Genomic DNA, 21,589 nt, shown 5'->3' with positions numbered 1-21,589 from the left:
TTATTCCTTTGGTTGTGAAATTACTCAGCTGACTTTAGCATTCAACTTTTGCTGTTTAGCTTCAGCAGATCGGAACGCATTTTTAAGTAAACCTGGTACGTACTTTATTGAATAAGGGTTGATCATCTGGCTTGAAGGTGAAGAATATACTGGGCCACGGGATACACACTATGGTACAGATTGTAAAGAACGGAATATAGTTTTGTTGGCTGCTGATAATCCATTGTGCTTTACGGATACCTTGTTTAGAGTTTATATAATTATTTAATTAATTCTATGGCACTATGATCATGCCACAATGGGATGTCTCCTCATGTAAAGATGGGACTTGCTGGTCTGTGTGGGGGGTCATTCATCCATACCAATATGCCTTTTGCAGATGCATCTGTTCATGACAACATTGGTTTGAGTCCAAGTAGGTTAAATCACCATCTCCACCAGCCAGTCTGGCAGCTATATCTTTCTGCACTCAGTTAGCTCCACTGAACCATGCTTGGTGATGATCACACTCAGGGTAAGTGCCCTTGCTGCCCTGGATACTTCCTCCAAGTGAAAGTGATTCAACAGTTAAGGGGGGGTTGTAGGCAGAAAATTTAATCCAAAGCCTCACAGTAACTTCATTTTAAGCCTACTTGTGACAATAAGCGATTTTCATTCATTTCATAAGACCTCATGAGATTTTGAAAATCGTGAAAATCCCCACCAACAATATATATGATAGTGATGACAAATGTAGGATGTTAGTTAATATGCGTCCTTGTGATACTGTTGCTGACTACATCACAATGTTGCTTTTCCAACTGTGGCACCAGACGTCAGGGGAGATAATTTTACGGCTCAGATTTCCAGGGTATGCCTTTTTTGCGTCCTCATTTGTTGCCGAGGTTACAATCAAGTTGCATCTCACTTTTATTTTTATTCTTTGTAATAATTGAGTGGCTTGCGAGGCAACAAAACATGGTTAACTCTTTAAAAAAAAACACCAGCGTGGGATTGGTCATTTTTAATTTCTTTCACAGCATGTGAACGTCGTGGCTAGGCCAGCATTTACTGCCCATTCCTATTTTCCCTTGCGCAGGTGGTGGCGAGCTGCCTTCTTAAACTGCTGCAGTCCATGTGGTGTAGGTACAACCACAGAGCTATTAGGGAAGGAGTTCAAGGTTTTGATCCAGCGACAATGAAGGAAGAGTGCTACAGTTCCAAGTCAGGTTGGTGTGTGGATTGGAGGGTAACCTGCAGGCGGTGGTGTTCCCATGCACCTACTGCCCTGATTATTCTAGGTGGTGGAGATCACGGGTTTTGAAGGTGCTGTTGAAGGAGTCTTGGCAAATTGCTGGAATGTATCTTGCACATGGGACAAAATGGTAGGTCGGGTGGTGGAGGGAGTGGATGTTGAGGGTGGTGAATAGGGTGCCAATCAAGCGGGTCGTTTTGTCCCGGATGTTGTTGAGCTCTTGAGTGTTGTTGGACATGCACTCATTCAGGCAAGTGGAGAGTATTCCATCCTGACTTGTGCCATGCAGATGGTGGACAGGCTTTGGGGAGCGAGTTACTGTCCGCAAAATTCCCAGCCTCTGACCTGCTCTTGTAACCACAGTATTTATATGGCTAGTTCAGTTCAATTCCTGGTAACCCTCAGGATGTTGATAGTGAGAGATTAAGCAATGGTAATCAAAGGGAAATGGCTGGATTTTCTCTTGTTGGAGATGGTCAGTGCCTGGCACTTGAGTGACATGAATGTTACTTGGCCAGATTGGGACAATGCAGGTTTCTTTCCCAAGGGCCCTCTTGTTTAATGGAATAAGGTGCCTAGAGAGGAAATCCCAGGAAGACACGGGTGACACAGTGGTTAGCACTGCTGCTTCATAGTGCCAGAGACCCGGGTTCGATTCTGACCTCAGGTGACTGTCGTGTGGAGTATGCACATTCTCCCACCGTCTGTGTGGGTTTCCTCTGGGTTCTCTGGTTTCCTCCGACAGTCCAAAGATGTGCAAGTTGTGGATTGGATATGTTAAATTATCCCCAGGTGGAGTTATGGAGATTGGGTCTAAGCGGGATGCTCTTTCAGAAGGTCGGTGCAAACTCGCTGGGCCGAATGGCCTCCCTCTGGACTGTAGGAATTCTATGCTTCTATAAAGACCAGGGAGAGAGCCTGAAAGCAGAAGTTTGTAGACTGAATCAAAAGTTTCTCGGGCTCGTCGGTGGAGAAAATGGTGGAGGCAGCTTCTGTGACTCCGGTCACCCCACTAATGGCCGAGATGCTTACCGGCATCTTGGCAGCAGATTTTGAGAAGCAATGGTGGGTAGTGTCGGGGGACCGATGGAAGAGGCCCTGGCTCCCATTCGGTTGGCATAGGTGAAGACAAAGGAAACAGTAAAATCGCATGGCACTGCGATTCAAGACGTGGATGTGTCTCTTTCGAGGCATAGCAACCAGATTGCCTCTCTGGAAGTGGATATATCTCGGATGGCTGAGGCGAAAAAAGCACTGAAGGCCAAAGTGAATGATTTAGAAAATCGCTCAATGAGGAAAGATACCCGTGTTGTGGGGTTGCCGGAGGGGACAGAAGGTTCAAATCCCACGGAGTATTTTGGGAAAATGATAGAGGAGGATGGGTTCTCATACCCTCCCAAGATAGATCGAGCCCACTCAACACTCCGACAGGAACCCATCCCAATGAACCACTGCGAGCAGTAATTGTAATTGTGACGTTTCACAGCTTCCAAGAAAAGAAAAAAAACAGGTGCCGAGATGGCCAAAAGTGCATTGCTACTATAAATGGGAAGGCCACACCATCAGGCTTTATCAGGATGCAGGAGCAGAGCTGGCAAAGAAGTGGGCAGTATTCAACAAGGCCAAATCCACCCTCCATAAAAATGGAGTTGACTTGGGGTGGTCTACCCAGTGCAGCAAAAGTGACTTTTGAGGGGAAAAACTATTTTTATGATGTGCCGGAGGTGGATTCTTTTGTAAAAAAGCATGGGCTGGGTGCAGGTTGATTGAAGCTTTTTTGGACATTGGGGTGGGCATGTGGATAAGGGGAATTTTGGGGGTTCCTTGTTCATGTTTGCATTTCTTTGTTCTTGTGTGAGTTGAATGTTTTGCAAGTTAGACTTAGGCAGGGTGTTTATGGGGGGGTTTTCTCTATTTGTTTATAACTGTTGTGAAAATATATAGCTCCCTATTGGAGTACTATATTTTAAGGGTTTTTATACTTAGTCCTTTTTCAGTTAGCATTTCTCTTCACTCAGGGTGGGAGCCGCCCTACTAGCTGAAGAGTTAGCTAATGGGAGTGGTGCGGTGGGGTGACTGCAGCTTATCATATTAGTTTTGTTTTTATTCTGTTCGTGATTAGGTTTATTCAAAGTAGTTTTTTGTTCGCATTACTGTTTTTTGAACGTATATTTGGGTATTTATATTGTTTGTGGGTGGGGAGGAGGGGGAAGGGGTAGTTTGCTGACAGCGACTGCTTATTTTTCTTTGTTTGATCTTGTTAGTGGGTTTGACGGCCATCTTGGGTGGGCCCAGTTGCTGTACTTTCAATGGATCTGTTGGATGATCCCTCTTGGTAGAAATGGCTAACTTGAGGGAATTGGGAGGCCTCCAATTTGTTTGGTCATCTGGAATGTCAATGGATTGAAAGGCACAGTGAAAAGGATATTTGCTCATCTTAAAAGTTTGAGTGCTGATGTGGTGTTTCTACATGGGATTCATTTGCATGCAAGAGACCAGACTAGGTTGTGAAAGGGGTGGGTGAGTTAAATATTTCACTCAAGCTTTGACGTTAGGACCCGGGGCACAGCAATTTTGACCAAGAAAAGGGATCAATTTTCGGCCACTAAGATCTTGGCAGATCCTAATGGTATATATCGTTTGTTGTCGTTTGTGGGTCTTTGGTGGACACCTCAGTGGTCCTGGTTAATGTCTACACTCCAAACTGGAACAATTATTAACAAGTTGCAATATGACCCCAAATTGGATTTGCATCAGCTAATCTTGAGGGGTGGCTTAAACTGTGATCTGGATCCCTGGTGGATCGATCCATGCCCAAATCTCTGACTCCATCGGGAGTGGCAAAGGCTTTGTTGTTTCTCATGGAGCAGATGGAGGGCCAGATCTGTGGCATTCTTTTGCCCTCGGGTGATAAAGATTTTTCCTTTTTCTTCATGTCCACCAGGTACACTCTCGTATTGACTTTTTTGTGGTAGATGGGTCTCCCCTCACTTCGGTGGAGGGGGCAGGTTATTCAGCGATTTTGATTTCAGACCATGCCCCACATTTTATGGATTTGGCACTAGAGTCTCGTCCCTCCAGACGTCCACCATCACCATAGAGATTGGATATGGCATTATTCAAGGACAAAAAATGTTGCAAACTCATGTCCACTGCGATTGGGGAATATATTAAGCTTAAAGAAGTGACTTTGTCTCATCTCCTGCATTGTGGGAAGCCAAGGTGGTTGTCAGGGGGGAGATAATTTCCTGCAAACTGCACATGGAAAGGACTGCAAGAGTGGAACGACAGGGGGACCTCGAGTTGGACCATCAATACTCACTTGCTCCAACCCTAGACTGTTGGCAAGCAGGATAAAGCTGCAGACACAATTTGAATTACTGTCAACGGGTAAGGTGGTGGGCCAGCAGCTACATTAGAGGGGTGTATTTTATAAACACAGGGAGAAGGCCAGTCACCTTTGAGCTCATCAGCTGAGGCAGCAGTCAGCTTCTTGTCTCCACCAAGTGTATAGATAAGGGACTCAAGTGACAGTCTGGTCAACATGGCTTTTGAAACATTTCATCGTGATCTCTGTAGGTCAGAGCTCCCAGCAGAAAGCTTACCATTCCAGTGATTTGGGAGGGGAAGAAGAAGAGGAGAGAGAGCGAGCGAGATTGCGAGAGCGAGTGAGAGACTAGTGGAAATTCGGACATATATTGGCTTCATCTGGACGGGTAAAGCTCCTGGCCCTGATGCCCTTCCCCATTGAGTTTTATAAGAAGTTTGCGGAACAATTGATCCCTCTGACGACTCTTTGTCCCAGGATTTGCTGCCCTTTACACATGCGCAGGCCTCTATTTCCCGAATCCTTAAGAAGGACAAGGACCCTGTGGGATGTGGTTCGTATTGACCTGTTTTGCTTTTGAATGTGGATGCTAAGTTATTTGCAAAGTGCTGACACTGCGCTCAAAGTCCTGCCTCACAGACCTATAGAACAAAGAAGAAAAGTACAGCACAGGAACAGGCCCTTCGGCCCTCCAAGCCCGTGCCGACCATGCTGCCCGACTAAACTACAATCTTCTACACTTCCTGGGTCTGTACCCCTCAATTCCCATCCTATTCATGTATTTGTCAAGATGCCCCTTAAATGTCACTATCGTTCCTGCTTCCACCACCTCCTCCGGCAGCGAGTTCCAGGCACCCACTACCCTCGGTGTAAAAAAACTTGCCTCGTACATCTCCTCTAAACCTTGCCCCTCGCACCTTAAACCTATGCCCCCTAGTAATTGACCCCTCTACCCTGGGGAAAAGCCTCTGACTATCCACTCTGTCTATGCCCCTCATAATTTTGTAGAGCTCTATCAGGTCGCTCCTCAACCTCCGTCGTTCCAGTGAGAACAAAGCGAGTTCATTCAACCGCTCCTCATAGCTAATACCCTCCATACCAGGCAACATTCTGGTAAATCTCTTCTGCACCCTCTCTAAATCCTCCACATCCTTCTGGTAGCGTGGCGACCAGAATTGAAGACGATACTCCAAGTGTGGCCTAACTAAGGTTCTATACAGCTGCAACATGACTTGCCAATTCTTATACTCAATGCCCCGGCCAATGAAACCAAGCATGCAGTATGCCTTCTTGACTACCTTCTCCACCTGTGTTGCCCCTTTCAGTGACCTGTGGAACTGTACACCTAGATCTCTCTGCTTTCAATACTCTTGAGGGTTCTACCATTCACTGTATATTCCCTACCTGCATTAGACCTTCCAAAATGCATTACCTCACATTTGTCTGGATTAAACTCCATCTGCCATCTCTCCGCCCAAGTCTCCAAACAATCTAAATCCTGCTGTATCCTCCGACAGTCCTCATCGCTATCCGCAATTCCACCAACCTTTGTGTCGTCTGCAAACTTACTAATCAGACCAGTTACATTTTCCTCCAAATCATTTATATATACTACAAACAGCAAAGGGCCCAGCACTGATCCCTGCGGAACACCACTAGTCACAGCCGTTCAATTAGAAAAGCATCCTTACATTGCTACTCTCTGCCTTCTATGACCTAGCCAGTTCTGTATCCTCCTTGCCAGCTCACCCCAATCCCGTGTGACTTCACCTTTTGTGCTAGTCTACCATGAGGGACCTTGTCAAAGGCCTTACTGAAGTCCAGATAGACAACATCCACTGCCCTACCTGCATCAATCATCTTTGTGACCTCCTCGAAAATCTCTATCAAGTTAGTGAGACACGACCTCCCCTTCACAAAACGATGCTGCCTCTCACTAATACGTCCATTTGCTTCCAAATGGGAGTAGATCCTTTCTCGAAGAATTCTCTCCAGTAATTTCCCTACCACTGACGTAAGGCTCACTGGCCTGTAGTTCCCTGAATTATCCTTGCTACCCTTCTCAAACAGAGGAACAACATTGGCTATTCTCCAGTCTTCCGGGCATCACCTGAAGACAGTGAGGATCTCGGAAGACTAGACCGGCTTAGTCAAAAGGTTGGCTACTGTCGGCCAATATACATCAGCTATTGAAGGTTGCCCTCTCCCCCCCTTCAATACCAGAACTGGAGGCGATTGTTTCCCTGGATGCGGAGAAGACATTTGATAGGGTGGAGTGGGGATATCTCTGAGCTTCTTGGATTCAGGCAAAAGTTTATATTCTGGATTTGTTCACTGTATAGGGCTCTCACTGCTAGTGTTCGCACAAATACTTTGAACTCGGGCTACTTTCATGTTGAATAGGGGCATGTCTCCGCACCTATTTGCTTTAGCAATAGAAATGCTTGTATTAATATTGATATAATATTGAGGTCTTCCAATAAGTGGAGGGTGATAAACTGGGGAGGGGTGGAGCATCGGGTGCCGTTGTATGCAGATGATCTGCTTCTTTATATTATCCGGTATGGATGAGATAATGAAGCTGCTTGGGAGCTTTGGCTCCTTCTCTGGATAAGAGCAAATACCTCCCAGTAAATCCCCGGGGAGGGGAGCCCATCTGGAGATGTTACCTTTTCGCCTTGCCAGATTCAGCTTTCATTGACTCGGTGTCCAGATGCCCATGATTGGGCCTTGCTTCAGAAATTAAATTGTACTTCTCTGGTAAATGGTGTCAAATCTGACTTACAGAAGTGGGGTAACCTCCCCTGTCCTTGGTGGGGAGGGTCCTGACTATTTAGGGACTATGCTCCCGAGATTTTTATTTCTTTTTCATTTTTCTCCCCAAGTCCTTCTTTGCTAGAATTAACAAAGTATTTCGACAGGTTAAACCCCAAGGATCCGTAGGGTGTTCCTCCAAAGAGACAGACAATCAGGAGGTCAAGCTTTACCAAATTTATTATTTTATTGGGTAGCCAATATTGAGAAAGTACTGGGGCGGTTTCGTGATCCGGGTTCCATTTGGGGGCTCCAAGGATTCCAGCCTCAGTGCATTAGTAATGACATCATTGCCATTCTCTTGGCAAGATTTTCCTTAAATCCAGTAATGTCGTTCACCCTGGGAATCTGGAAACAGTTCAGAAAGCATTTTAAACTTCACTCATGTCTTTGCTGGCCCCTATCTACAGTAATCACCACTTTTTGACATCAGGTTAGTCTGAACGTTTAGGTCATGGGCTGGGAAGGGTTTGGAGAGGTTAGGGGACTTGCCCGGAGAAGAAAGGTTTGGCAGCTTTACGGAGCTGTAGGAAAAAGTTCAACTCACTGGTCCCAATCGGTTTAGATACTTTCAGATGCGCGATTTTCCATGTAAGGTTTTTCCCTTGGCACCCACCTCCCAGTTGAAGAGGATTTTGTCTTCATCCGGGTCTGGTGCGGGAGGCATTTTGCATTTTTACTACCAGATATTGTCAGCGGAGTCGGCGCCTTTGGATGAGTTAAAGGTAAAATGGGAGGGTGAATTGGGTCCTACTCTGATGATGAGACGTGGAGCGAGGCTCTTCGCAGGGTCAACTCCAAGGCCACTTGCACTCAGCGGAGTCTGATCCAATTCAAGGTGGTGCACAGGGATCATTTGATGAAGACGAGGGTGAGCGTTTTTTTCTCTGGGGTGGAGGACAGCTGTGAGCATTGTTCTTGGGGGCCGGCTAACCACACTCGTATGTTCTGGTTTTGTCCCAAGTTAGTGAGTTTCTGGGTCTCTTTCTTTAGTAACTTGTTAATCTGGAGTCATGGTGCACTGGGGCTATTTTCGGTGTCTCCGAGTCGCCGGTGCTGCAGACAGGGATGAAGGCGGAATGTCCTCGCCTTTTCCTCATTAATAGCACAGAGGCAAGTTCTATGTGGGTGGAGATCTGTTCCGCCCAATGCCTCGGTTTGGTTGGGTAACCTCATGTTGTTTTTACATTTGGAGAAGGTAAAGTACACCATTAGGGGGTCGGCAGAAGGGTTCTACCTAAGATGGCAGCCATTAATTTCCTTTATTAAAGAGTGAGTCACCGTCAGTTGTTAAGGGATTTAGTTTAATGTTGGGGGGGTTATGTTAATGGAGGGTTATGTTAATGGGGGGTTCTTGATTGTTTGTATTCTTTTTGCATTGTAACTTGAATTAACTGTTTTATATTATTTTATTTATAATGAAAAATCCGCAATGTTTTTTTAAATTTTCAAATCTTTTTTAAAATTACTAGTTTTTCTTTCAGTAAACCGAACTCAAACTCTGAAACTGCCCTGGTGGATGTAAACTCATGCTTTCTTATTACTCAACCAGATCAATTGGTTCAGCACCACAATCATAACATCATGGAATATGGATGTAAGAAATAGAGACCTTTAAGAAAATGTTGTTTTTTTAAGAATGGTGAAGAACTCTCATGGTACGAGCTAGCACACTGTTTAATTATATCACTCTCTCAAAAAAAAACCCGAAGAGTTATAAGGAGTCAGAGACCAAGGCAAGATAAAGGTCATAAAGACTGCACTCAAAACATTGAGGTCATTAGATTCCACAAACATTCCTGAACTGATAGTAGAAAGACTTCTGGTGTCATTCATTACCCTACCCTGAGATCAGTGGGGTAAGAGAGATGATTTCCCTGATATCTTGGGTACCTATCCTATATCCATTGGTCAGAAAGGTTTGAATAGGTGATTGATACGGGTCAGCTACTAACCCTACCAAAAAAGTATATTAACGAGTGCTCAGAGACATGAGGCAATCCTTGCTAGGCAGACACCTTGCTCAGATAGAAGATGGACCAAGCAAGAGCAAGGAAGACAGGTGAAGATCACCCAAACATTTTGCACAGAATTGGCAGAATACTGCTATAACAAGCTACTGATATCAACATACAGTGCCAACTGGCCGTTCGGATCAGTAAACCACTCTCAACTATCACAAGTTTTATACTTTTCCTGTCTATTAAGCTAATGCATCATATCTAACCTTTTGGTTCTTATAAACTTAATAAACTGCCTTAAAATTACTTATAAACACTCGACTAGGCAGCTGTGGCTCACAAACCCAAAATCTTACAAGGAGTTACCATTGTACAGTCCTTATGAAGACCAAGTTCCATCTTCATATGGAGGACACCTTCCATCATGCTGTGTTATTACCACTGCACTAAATGGAATAGATTAAGAATAGATCCAGCAGCTCAAATTTGGGCATCCATGAGGCACTGTTGGTCAACAGCAGCATCTGCAGGATTGTATATCACCACTATCTACAATTGCATTGCCCACTCTATCTCTCATACCTCCATCACCATCAAGCCAGAGGACTACCATATGCTTTAGTTTAGCCAACGCACTGAAGAGAATTTAAGTACTATCAGCTCCCCAGCTGATAATACTGAACTAGCACAACCTTGGATCCAACCTGGGAATTGTGTGGTCTGCATGAATTGGCTACTCACTGAATAAATATGTTAAGCCATCAGAGAAAAAAAATAATGTTTAAACATCTGAAATGGCTGCACACATCTCCAATGGCAAGTAGACCACAATTTTAAATGCATCAGCAGACCAGATTCCACAGAAATTCCTAAGCAACACTTTGACCGGTTTTGAAACAGAATTTTAATAATTAACCCAATGTTGTAAAGAAAGCATTTGAAGTTGCTTTAAAATCTAGCAAGACATTAGAACATAGAACACAGAACGATACAGCGCAGTACAGGCCCTTCGGCCCACGATGTTGCACCGAAACAAAAGCCATCTAACCTACACTATGCCATTATCATCCATATGCTTATCCAATAAACTTTTAAATGCCCTCAATGCCGAGTTCACTACTGTTGCAGATAGGGCATTCCACGGCCTCACCACTCTTTGCGTAAAGAACCTACCTCTGACCTCTGTCCTATATCTATTACCCCTCAGTTTAAAGCTATGTCCCCTCGTGCCATCCATTTCCATCCGCAGGAGAAGGCTCTCACTGTCCACCCTATCTAACCCCCTGATCATTTTGTATGCCTCTATTAAGTCTCCTCTTAACCTTCTTCTCTCCAACGAAAACAACCTCAAGTCCATCAGCCTTTCCTCATAAGATTTTCCCTCCATACCAGGCAACATCCTGGTAAATCTCCTCTGCACCCGCTCCAAAGCCTCCACGTCCTTCCTATAATGCGGTGACCAGAACTGTACGCAATACTCCAAATGCGGCCGTACCAGAGTTCTGTACAGCTGCAACATGACCTCCTGACTCCGGAACTCAATCCCTCTACCAATAAAGGCCAACACTCCATAGGCCTTCTTCACAACCCTACCAACCTGGGTGGCAACTTTCAGGGATCTAAGTACATGGACACCTAGTTCCCTCTGCTCATCCACACTTCCAAGAACTTTACCATTAGCCAAATATTCCACATTCCTGTTATTCCTTCCAAAGTGAATCACCTCACACTTCTCTACATTAAACTCCATTTGCCACCTCTCAGCCCAGCTCTGCAGCTTATCTATGTCCCTCTGTAACCTGCTACATCCTTCCACACTGTCGACAACACCACCGACTTTAGTGTCGTCTGCAAATTTACTCACCCACCCTTCTGCGCCTTCCTCTAGGTCATTGATAAAAATGACAAACAGCAACAGCCCCAGAACAGATCCTTGTGGTACGCCACTTGTAACGGAACTCCATTCTGAACATTTCCCATCAACCACCACCCTCTGTCTTCTTTCAGCTAGCCAATTTCTGATCCACATCTCTAAATCACCCTCAATCCCCAGCCTCAGTATTTTCTGCAATAGCCTACCGTGGGGAACTTTATCAAACGCTTTACTGAAATCCATATACACCACATCAACTGCTCTACCCTCGTCTACCTGTTCAGTCACCTTCTCAAAGAACTCAATAAGGTTTGTGAGGCATGACCTACCCTTCACAAAGCCATGCTGACTATCCCTGATCATATTATTCCTATCTAGATGATTATAAATCTTGTCTCTTATAATCCCCTCCAAGACTTTACCCACTACAGACGTGAGGCTCACCGGTCTATAGTTGCCTGGGTTGTCTCTGCTCCCCTTTTTGAACAAAGGGACCACATTTGCTATCCTCCAGTCCTCTGGCACTATTCCTGTAGCCAATGATGACATAAAAATCAAAGCCAAAGGTCCAGCAATCTCTTCCCTGGCCTCCCAGAGAATCCTAGGATAAATCCCATCAGGCCCCGGGGACTTATCTATTTTCAGCCTGTCCAGAATTGCCAACACCTCTTCCCTACGTACCTCAATGCCATCTATTCTAATAGCCTGGGTCTCAGCATTCTCCTCCACAACATTATCTTTTTCCTGAGTGAATACTGACGAAAAATATTCATTTAGTATCTCGCCTATCTCTTCAGACTCCACACACAACTTCCCATCCCTGTCCTTGACTGGTCCTACTCTTACCCTAGTCATTCGCTTATTCCTGACATACCTATAGAAAGCTTTTGGGTTTTCCTTGATCCTACCTGCCAAATACTTCTCATGTCCCCTCCTTGCTCGTCTTAGCGCTCTCTTTAGATCCTTCCTCGCTACCTTGTAACTATCCATCGCCCCAACCGAAACTTCACACTTCATCTTCACATAGGCCTCCTTCTTCCTCTTAACAAGAGATTCCACTTCCTTGGTAAACCACGGTTCCCTCGCTCTACGCCTTCCTCCCTGGCTGACCGGTACATACTTATCAAGAACACGCAGTAGCTGATCCTTGAACAAGCTCCACTTATCCAGTGTGCCCAACACTTGCAGCCTACTTCTCCAACCTACCCCCCCCAAGTCATGTCTAATGGCATCATAATTGCCCTTCCCCCAGCTATAACTCTTGCCCTGCGGTGTATACTTATCCCTTTCCATCATTAACGTAAACGTCACCGAATTGTGGTCACTGTCCCCAATGTGCTCTCCTACCTCCAAATCCAACACCTGGCCTGGTTCATTACCCAAAACCAAATCCAACGTGGCCTCGTCTCTTGTTGGCCTGTCAACATATTGTGTCAGGAAACCCTCCTGCACACACTGTACAAAAAACGACCCATCTAATGTACTCGAACTATATCTTTTCCAGTCAATATTTGGAAAGTTAAAGTCTCCCATAATAACTACCCTGTTACTTTCGCTCTTATCCAGGATCATCCTCGCCATCCTTTCCTCTACATCCCTAGAACTATTTGGAGGCCTATAGAAAACTCCCAACAGGGTGACCTCTCATTTCCTGTTTCTAACCTCAGCCCATACTACCTCGGAAGATGAGTCCCCATCTAGCATCCTCTCCGCCACCGTAATACTGCTCTTGACTAGCGGCGCCACACCTCCCCCTCTTTTGCCTCCTTCTCTGAGCTTACTAAGAGAAACTAAAACACCTAAACCCCGGAACGTGCAACATCCATTCCTGTCCCTGCTCTATCCATGTCTCCGAAATGGCCACAACATCGAAGTCCCAGGTACCAACCCATGCTGCCAGTTCCCCTACCTTATTTTGTATACTCCTGGCATTGAAGTAGACACACTTCAAACCACCTACCTGAACACTGGCCCCCTCCTGCGACGTCAAATCTGTGCTCCTGACCTTTATACTCTCATTCTCCCGTACCCTAAAATTACAATCCAGGTTCCCATGCCCCTGCTGCATTAGTTTAAACCCCCCCAAAGAGCACTAACAAATCTCCCCCCCAGGATATTTGTGCCCCTCAGGTTCAGATGTAGACCATCCTGTCTGTAGAGGTCCCACCTTCCCCAGAAAGAGCCCCAGTTATCCAGAAATCTTGTTCATGACTTTTTAACTGATGCACGAGAATGGCACATGGTGAGATTCTAGTTTTGAAACCAACTGGCGTTTGGGAGGGAAGTAAAGAAAAAAAAATTATATTTTTCAAGTTAACAAATTGTGAATAAAAGTTTACATAATAATGACTGAGGAATTGAATTTTAACACGCTAAAAAGCAATGCAGACAAGAAAATAAGTTTCACTTGTGAAACCATAATATGCACATATCAGAGTTAAATAATTCTCGAACTGACTTGAACAGAGAGTAAATCTGGCCAGATGCAGTAGCCCAATCAAACATGTACAACAAAATTGACTTATCTCTGTTAATCCCTCACTGATAAACTGGCTCCTTTTGAATGACAGTTTAACAGACCTTCATGGAGACTTGAAAGAAAATGCAAATAGATCATCTGTCTAGTATCCTACTGAAGTAAATCCATTGTTTATACAAATTCATCAGGGACTAATCTAGTAATGGGTCCACTAGTGTGTGATTAAAAACATGGGGAAAAAATTGCTATTTGTTGAGCTTTTAAAAAAGACTGCAATTTGATTATTACAAGTCTGTTTGGTGTCAAACCTATTTTTTAAAGGGTATATGCCATCATCATAAAATATATATTGCTGACATAAATACAGCTTTTTCATATTAGGACTATAATAAACTGGTTTTAAAAATTTTAGAACAATAATGTATATGGTTACTGCATACATTTAAAAATATTTCATGTTGGAGGCAATCTTTACAGTTTTTGCACATCAGTCTAAAACAGTATGCCAATCAATTCTGAAGTAATTCAAAGAGGCACAAAATACCAGCATTTTACAGGCGGGTACCACAATCAAATGCAATCAACCTTTAATGATCCATCCAACTTTTACTGCACAAGAAGTATTCACAAATGGTTCAAATTTAACATCATGGTATCAAGAAAGATCCATAACATTAAGGACATATGCCACCAAATCCTAAAAAGATTGACATGAGCACATAGAGCAGGTTGCAACATAGTATGTTAACAGCTCACATGTTAAGTGGTTGCTTGTTCTATGACTGTGTCAGATAGTTTCAGAAATCAATTTTATAGAAAGCAGAAAAATCTCTAATTTGCCAATAATCCCAAAGGCCTATCTTGTTGAAAAATCAGGAACTGCCTGAAAACAACCTTTTATGATATTCTAACAAAAACATTTTCAACCCGGTAAATTAAACACAAACTTAAATGAATATTAGGCAAGTGCTTAATGGCAAGGATGGCTGTTGGAAATGGTTTCTAAATTATACAGCATTTCAGCATGAGTAATTAATCTACTCTCAGAACATCTGCACTGCAAAGAAACGAACAGAGACTTGCCTGTAGGTTCAACGGCAGGATCCTCCACAGAGTCAGTTGTAGAGACCACACTAACAGCATCTGTAGTGGCAGGAGTAACAGTTTCACTTCCAACAGCAATCCGAGGTTTTTTAGGAGCTACTACAACACTTCTACAAAAGAAATAAGAAAACACCACTCATGATAAAATCGTTTACATTTGCATTGTCAGTAACACAAAATTCCAATACATTTCACAAAAGAATAAAAGAAACATTATGAACCGTTTTGTCTACTAAGGTAATGAAAGATACTTTGAAATCACAGCAGAGATCTGGAAACATTAATGAAATTCCTTCCTTTAACAAGTTAATTACTGTCAACTGTTAAATTTACTTTTGTTTGCACGTTTTTGTTTGTCTGTTTATTGGGGGAGGGGAGCGGTATTTCGGTACTGTCTTGAATTTTGTTTCTTTCCTCTTTTGGAAATCAATAAAAATAATTTCCAAAAATTCCTGGACAAATCTTTCTATCTATGGCCATAGCTGAAGTTACCACATTTCTGATGCCAGCTGTTACTTCATTTGTGCTTCACCTTCAGTTCAACCTCGATTAAGGAAAGAAAATGCTGGAAATTGTAATAGAAAACTGAATTTCTCGATTCACAGATCAGAGATCAATTCTGAAGTCTATTCATGCAAAATATCATAACACGCCTTGTCTTTACAGAAACTGACTGACCTGATGAGTTTTTCTAGCATTTTCTGGTTCCACTTAGTGCCTCCTTCCCATAATACACCAAGACAAGTTTAAACTGACAAATCCTGATATGAACATGTCATCATTTTGTGTCACTGCATTTTCAGCCGCCAAAATATTGTGACATGGAATTGTTCGACAGTAAATAATTTTCACAGTAAGTCTGCTATTTCAAGCTGTTAGGATCCCGGATCAGACCCAACTAATATTCAATTTGTAAAACTGAGAGGAAAGGATTCATCACCACACGAGTGATGACCCTGACAAATAGATATATTTTATGTTAAAACAAACTTTAATTTAAGCACGGAATTAACCACATTATCAAAGAAACTGAAGTTAAACAGTTTTTAAATAAAAGAAAAAAACTTTAACCTACGTACCGTTGCCACTCTATATAATCCAACAAAGCAACCCAATGCAGTTCAAAATCCATTGATAAATAAAGTTAACAACCAGGGTTACTTGCTTATCGGTGCAGACCTTTGGAGAGAGAGATGCTTTCAGGAACACCCTGAAAATCCTTCTGTCTTATCAGACTCAACTCCTATGACAAACTGCTGTTCAATTTAAAATCCTATAACAGACTGCAAAACTACAGACAGACCTGATTCCTCCCATTAATTACATCATCTGAATCCCACTACGATTTTCCATGAACTGCTTAGCTAGGACTAAACACACTTCAACAAATTATCCATACCCCAGGAAATCTCCTGCAATCAAAACATTGTTCCATTAGTTATCTATATGTACACAAGTAAATGGTGAGAAACAATGGTGACCTCACTTTTACAATACCTTAATTACATCTTTAGTAGACACATTGCCTGTGTGCATATATGTATAAATATATATATTTATACACACACACTCATTTATCACAAAGCTATGTTGGAGGGCTAGATATTGTTCCAAATAGTCAAAAGCACAAGTCCAGAAGGCTGCACAGTTTGTCCATTGTGTCACAAGTAAATTGGAATGGGGTAAATAAGAACAAAGATGAATATATGGTTTGAAGATTCATGCCAGCAAAACGAGTTTTGATTCATGGGACATGGGCAGCAACACTGAGAAGAGAGAGGGCTGACCCGATGGGACAGCCTTCACCTGAATAGGCCTGTGTACTGGTGAGACATATAACTTGACCTGCAGAGAAGGAGTTAAATAACAGATTTTGAAAAGTTAAAGAGAATGGACAATAGTGCAGGGTAACTATGGCTAATGATAATCAAAGTGTGACTGGAAGGGACAGGACGTACAAGCAAAGAGTGCACCAGTAAATATGGTCAGACTAGGGAAAAATGGCTTTAAACAAAAAGGGGGGGTAGGAGGAGGAGGACTTCAAGTGAAGGTAGATTTATAAATACGAGAGAAAAATTAATTCAATAGAAATGTACATCTATATGGGCAAAGAAAAGCCAGGAAGGGGAAGGGTATTTAATGGTAACAATACAGAGTGTTAGGACCACGTAGGGAATTATAGTAAAATAATAAAATTGAAGTCACTTTATCTGAATGCACACAGCATCCAAAATAAGATGGGTGAATAGCATAACAAGGATAAATGATTAGATCTGATCGCCATTCAGTGTCTGTAACCAAAGACATGGTTACAAGGTGGCCAAGGTTGGGAATATTCCAATGTACATCAAAATGGCAACATGGTGCACAGTGGTTAGCACTGCTGCATCACAGCACCAGGGGCTTGGGTGACTGTGTGGATTTTACATCTTCTCCCATGTTGTTGGTGGTTTCATCTGGGTGCTCTATGTTCCTCCCACAGTCCAAAGATGTGCAGGTTCGGTGTATTGGCCATGATAATTTGCCCCTTAAGTGTCTACAGATGTGCAGGTTGGGTTGCGGGGATAGAATGTGTAGAGAACCTAGGTTGGGAGCTCTTTCGGAGGGTCATTCAGATTTGATGGGCCGAATGACCTCCTTCTGCACTGGAGGGATCTGGTGATTTCTAAAAGATGGGCTGAATCCAAAAGAAGTCAGGATGTCATAAGGACATTAGTCAAAAAGGATCTTGGCCCAGGAAATTAGGAAGTATAATCAGTATGAATTACGATTAGGAATAGCAAGGACCAGAAAACGTGGTTGGAGTAGTTTATAGGCTCCCCAACAGTAGTCATACCATTGGACAGATCATTAAACAAAAAATTATTGCCATTTTTAGCAAAGACAATGTGGGTGACTTTAATCTTCATATCAACTGAACCAACCAAATTAGAAAAGGTGGTCTGGAAGATGAGTTTTTAGAATGATTGTGACAGTTACCTGGAGCAACACATTGTGGAATGAACTAGGGATAAAGTTATCATATATCTAGTATTGTGCAATAAGGGACAGCTGATCAGAAATATGATAGCAAAAAGGTCCACTGGGAAATGGTGATCATAATACAATTAAATGCCACATCAAGTTTGAACACAACACACCAATAACAAACAAGAATCTTAAACTTAAGCAAAGCCAATTTCACAGGTATGCCGGTTGTCTGGGTTAGGTAAATAGACTAAAATGTATGGCACCAAAAACAGCGGGAAACATTTGAATAAACAATGCAATTATTTTTTTTTTTTAATTCCATTGAAAAAGAAAAAAAAATGAGAAAAATCCATCTGTAGTTTACAAAGGAGATTAAGCACAGTATTAAATTAAAACATTGGGGGTGGGTTTAGCATACTTGGCTAGTCAGCTAGTTCGTGATGCAGAGCAAGGCAAGCAGCGCGGGTTCAATTCCTGTACCGGCTGAGGTTATTCATGAAGACCCGCCTTCTCAACCTTGCCCCTCTGCTGAGTTATGGTCATCCTCAGGCTAAATCCCCACCCCAGTCAGCTCTTCCCCTTAAAAGGGGAAAGCAGCCTGTGGTCATCTGGGACTATGGCGACTTTACCTAGATTAACATTAGAGTCTCACTAGTGTGAAGATTGGGAATGTTTTAGAAAACAGCACAGGGCCACTGAAAAAGTTGATAAAAAAGGGAAAAATTATTCAAGAAAATAAAAAACATTTTCTAAGTGGATAAAAAGAAAACAAGGAGCTAAAGGAAACGTTGGCCCCTTAGAAGCAGGAGAAATCATAATGGGGAACGAAGAAATGACAGAGACATTAAACAAATATTTTGTGTCCATCGTCACAATGAAAGACAAAAGCTACACACCAGAAATTGAGGGTAGCCTAAGGGCTAATTACTGTAGAAATGACTAAAATTAGGTAAATTCCCAGGATCGGATGGCCTACATCCCAGGGTCTTAAAGGAGATAGCAGCAAAGATACTGAGTGGGCGAGCTGTGATTTTCTAAAATTCATGACATTCTAGAACAGCCCCAGCAGGTTGAAAATTAGCAAATGCAATTCCACTATTCAAGAAAGAAGGGTACTACAGGCTAGTAAGCCTGACATCAACCATCAGGACAGTGCTGGAATCTATTATTAAAGAACTCTTAACAATTCACTTAGAAACACATAGTATAATTAGAACAAGTCAGCATGGTTTCATGAAAGGAAAATAATGCCTGACAATTTTTTTAAAATAATTTTTTTTAAGGATGTAACTAGTGGGCAGATAAATAGAATAGTACTAAAACACTTGGATTCCCAAAGGCATTTGATAAAGTTTCACTCAAAAGGTTAATACAGAACAACCCATGGAGTTGGGGGTGATAGATTAGCATGGATAGAGGACTGATTAACAGACAGGAAGTAGAGTGGGGTAAATAGAGCATTTTCAATTTGCCAGGCTGTTACTAGAGTGCTGCACGGATCAGTGCTGTGGCCTCAAATATTTACGACCTAAGTTTATGACTTATATGAAGAGACAGAAATAAATGCATCTAAGTTTGCTGACAATACAAAATTAGATGGGCATGTAGGCTGTGAAGAAGACACAAAGGGACTGCAAGGAGAAATGGGCAGGTTAGGTGAGTGAGTAACCAGGTGACAAGATGAAATATAACGTGGGGAAGTATGATGTTATTCACTTTGGATGCAAGAATACTAAAGCAGAATAGCTTTTAAAAGGTGTGCGACTTGTAAATGTTGATATTCAGACATATTCAGAGATATTTGCGTGTGCTCACACAAGGAACATAAAGTTAGCATGCAGGTAACACAAAGTTGGAACATTAGTAAACCAAGGGATTTTTCAATTAGTTCCGTTGTCTGGGTATGGAGCAAAACAATGCCACAGCATGGGTTCAATCCCAATACCAGTTATGGCAGTTAATAGAGGTCCTCACCTTGCCCATGCTTGATGTAAAGGGGTACCCACCAAGCTATATAACTAATTATCTCTCTAATGGAGAGAGCTGTCTATGGTTATTTTGGACTATGACTAATTACCAGATATCGCTAGCAATTAGGAAAGTAAAAAGTATGTTGACCTTTATTCTAAGAAGATTGGAGTAGGAGAATAAATAAGTCTTGCTACAATTGTTTGGGGTTTTGATGAGATCTGGAATACTGCAAGCAATTTTGTCCTTCATATTTAAAGAAGGATGTACTTGCATTAGACACATTACAGCAAAGGTTCCTCTCCTTGGGTTGGGAGGATTGTCCCATGCTGAGAGACTGGTTAAATTGGGTCTATGTTGTCTTGTTTAGAAGAATGAGAACTGATTTTGTTGAATCATATGAAGGCCAAAATTGCTTACACCATTAATCACACCATGTGCTCAACATTTAGGACTGAGATTAGGAGAAATTTCTTCAAAGAGTTGTAAATCTTCGTAATCCTCTACCCAAGAGGAGAATGGATGCACACTGAATACATTTTAGGCTGGGGGACACGTGGAGTTCAAGCCCAAGGTCATCCATGATCATACTGAATGGCAGACCATGCTTGATGGGCTGTGTTGTCACCTCCTGCTTCTATTTCTTAAGTTTTGATGCCCATAACACCATAATACCGGAGTTTCTACATTATTCTGATGAACCAACTAGAGCACTCCAATCATTTGAATCTTCCAAATTCATACAGAATAGAACAGAAGATAAAAAATTGACATGCAAGTTGAAACCAAGTAAAATGCTCAATAATCTATCACTGCAAACGATTTTATCCACTGGTTCTTAATGAACGGTTTGGGCTCTTTGTAACAGTGATTTTGTCAAAATACTGGCCAAAAAAAGTAATATTCGTGCTTCGTTTTTCCAAACATTCCCTGAGAAACATTGGTGCAAAGCTCCTGCCTGGGGCAGAATCAGAGACTCCAGAACAAATTGCGCTGGTGTTTAGAAGTCCTTTCTCCTACTCTTCTCCCTGCTCAAATTCATTTGCAAATCATCAAATACAAAGGCTGCCTAAACCAGTGCAATGGGTCAATGTTTAAAACAGTCATTAAAAAAACTGTTTGAAGAACATTCGTTGTGGTAAGTTTAAATAATAAGCCTGGAAATGGATTTATTGCAAAACTAAGCATTTTAAATCAGTGCCAATATACCACCCGAGGGTGACTTGATTTTAAACTGCTGAAACTGGCCAAAATTGCACAAACTATTTTCCCATTAGATTAGGATACAACAGTGAGTTCCTTAGAAATGAAAAAATATCATTTAAAAAAGGTACCTATTATTGTCCTAGTGCCCAAACATTCCAGCTTAATTTTTGGAGCTTTCTTGAAAACTTGCAGATGAACACAACTAGCAGAAATGGCTAATGCTGTTTAAGTAACATGGGATTGTGGCCAGTTTTGAGTGACAGGGGCCTGCTTCTTGCACAATATTTTAAAAACTAGAGCTATTTAATATTGTGCATTTAATGTAGTAAAACATTCCAAGGCACTTGACAAGAACACAAACAAAATATAACAACAAGCCACATGAAGAGACATTGGAGGTAGTTTTAAGGAGCATATTAAGAGAGAAAAGAAAGGCAGAGCGCAAGATGTTAAGGAAGGAAGGAATTGCCGAGTTTAGGGCATTGGCAGCTGAAGGCATAGCTGCCAGCAGTGGAGCAATTTAAACCAAGAATGAGCAGGAGGCCGGAATTGGAAGAGTACAGATATCGCGGAGGATAATAAGGTCTGGATGGGGTTACAGTGGAGGGTGAGGCCATGAAAGTTTTTGAAAACAAGCATGATAATTTTCAAA

At 42.3% G+C, this 21,589-nt stretch overlaps 1 protein-coding gene across 2 annotated transcripts in view; it reads right to left on the bottom strand.

The window, feature by feature from the left end:
* The window catches only part of LOC140408621 (lipopolysaccharide-responsive and beige-like anchor protein), a 1,704,725-nt gene that overhangs the window by 1,389,299 nt on the left and 293,837 nt on the right, over positions 1 to 21,589 (bottom strand). For both annotated transcript variants that reach the window (XM_072496077.1, XM_072496078.1), the window contains exon 30: positions 14,769 to 14,903. In XM_072496077.1, the coding sequence (XP_072352178.1) occupies positions 14,769 to 14,903 (135 nt within the window). The remainder of the gene's footprint in view (positions 1 to 14,768; positions 14,904 to 21,589) is intronic.

The sequence above is a fragment of the Scyliorhinus torazame genome, chromosome 3 (assembly GCF_047496885.1).
Source record: "Scyliorhinus torazame isolate Kashiwa2021f chromosome 3, sScyTor2.1, whole genome shotgun sequence".
Classification (NCBI taxonomy): Eukaryota; Metazoa; Chordata; class Chondrichthyes; order Carcharhiniformes; family Scyliorhinidae; genus Scyliorhinus; species Scyliorhinus torazame.
This window is presented reverse-complemented; position numbering and strand designations above follow the sequence as displayed.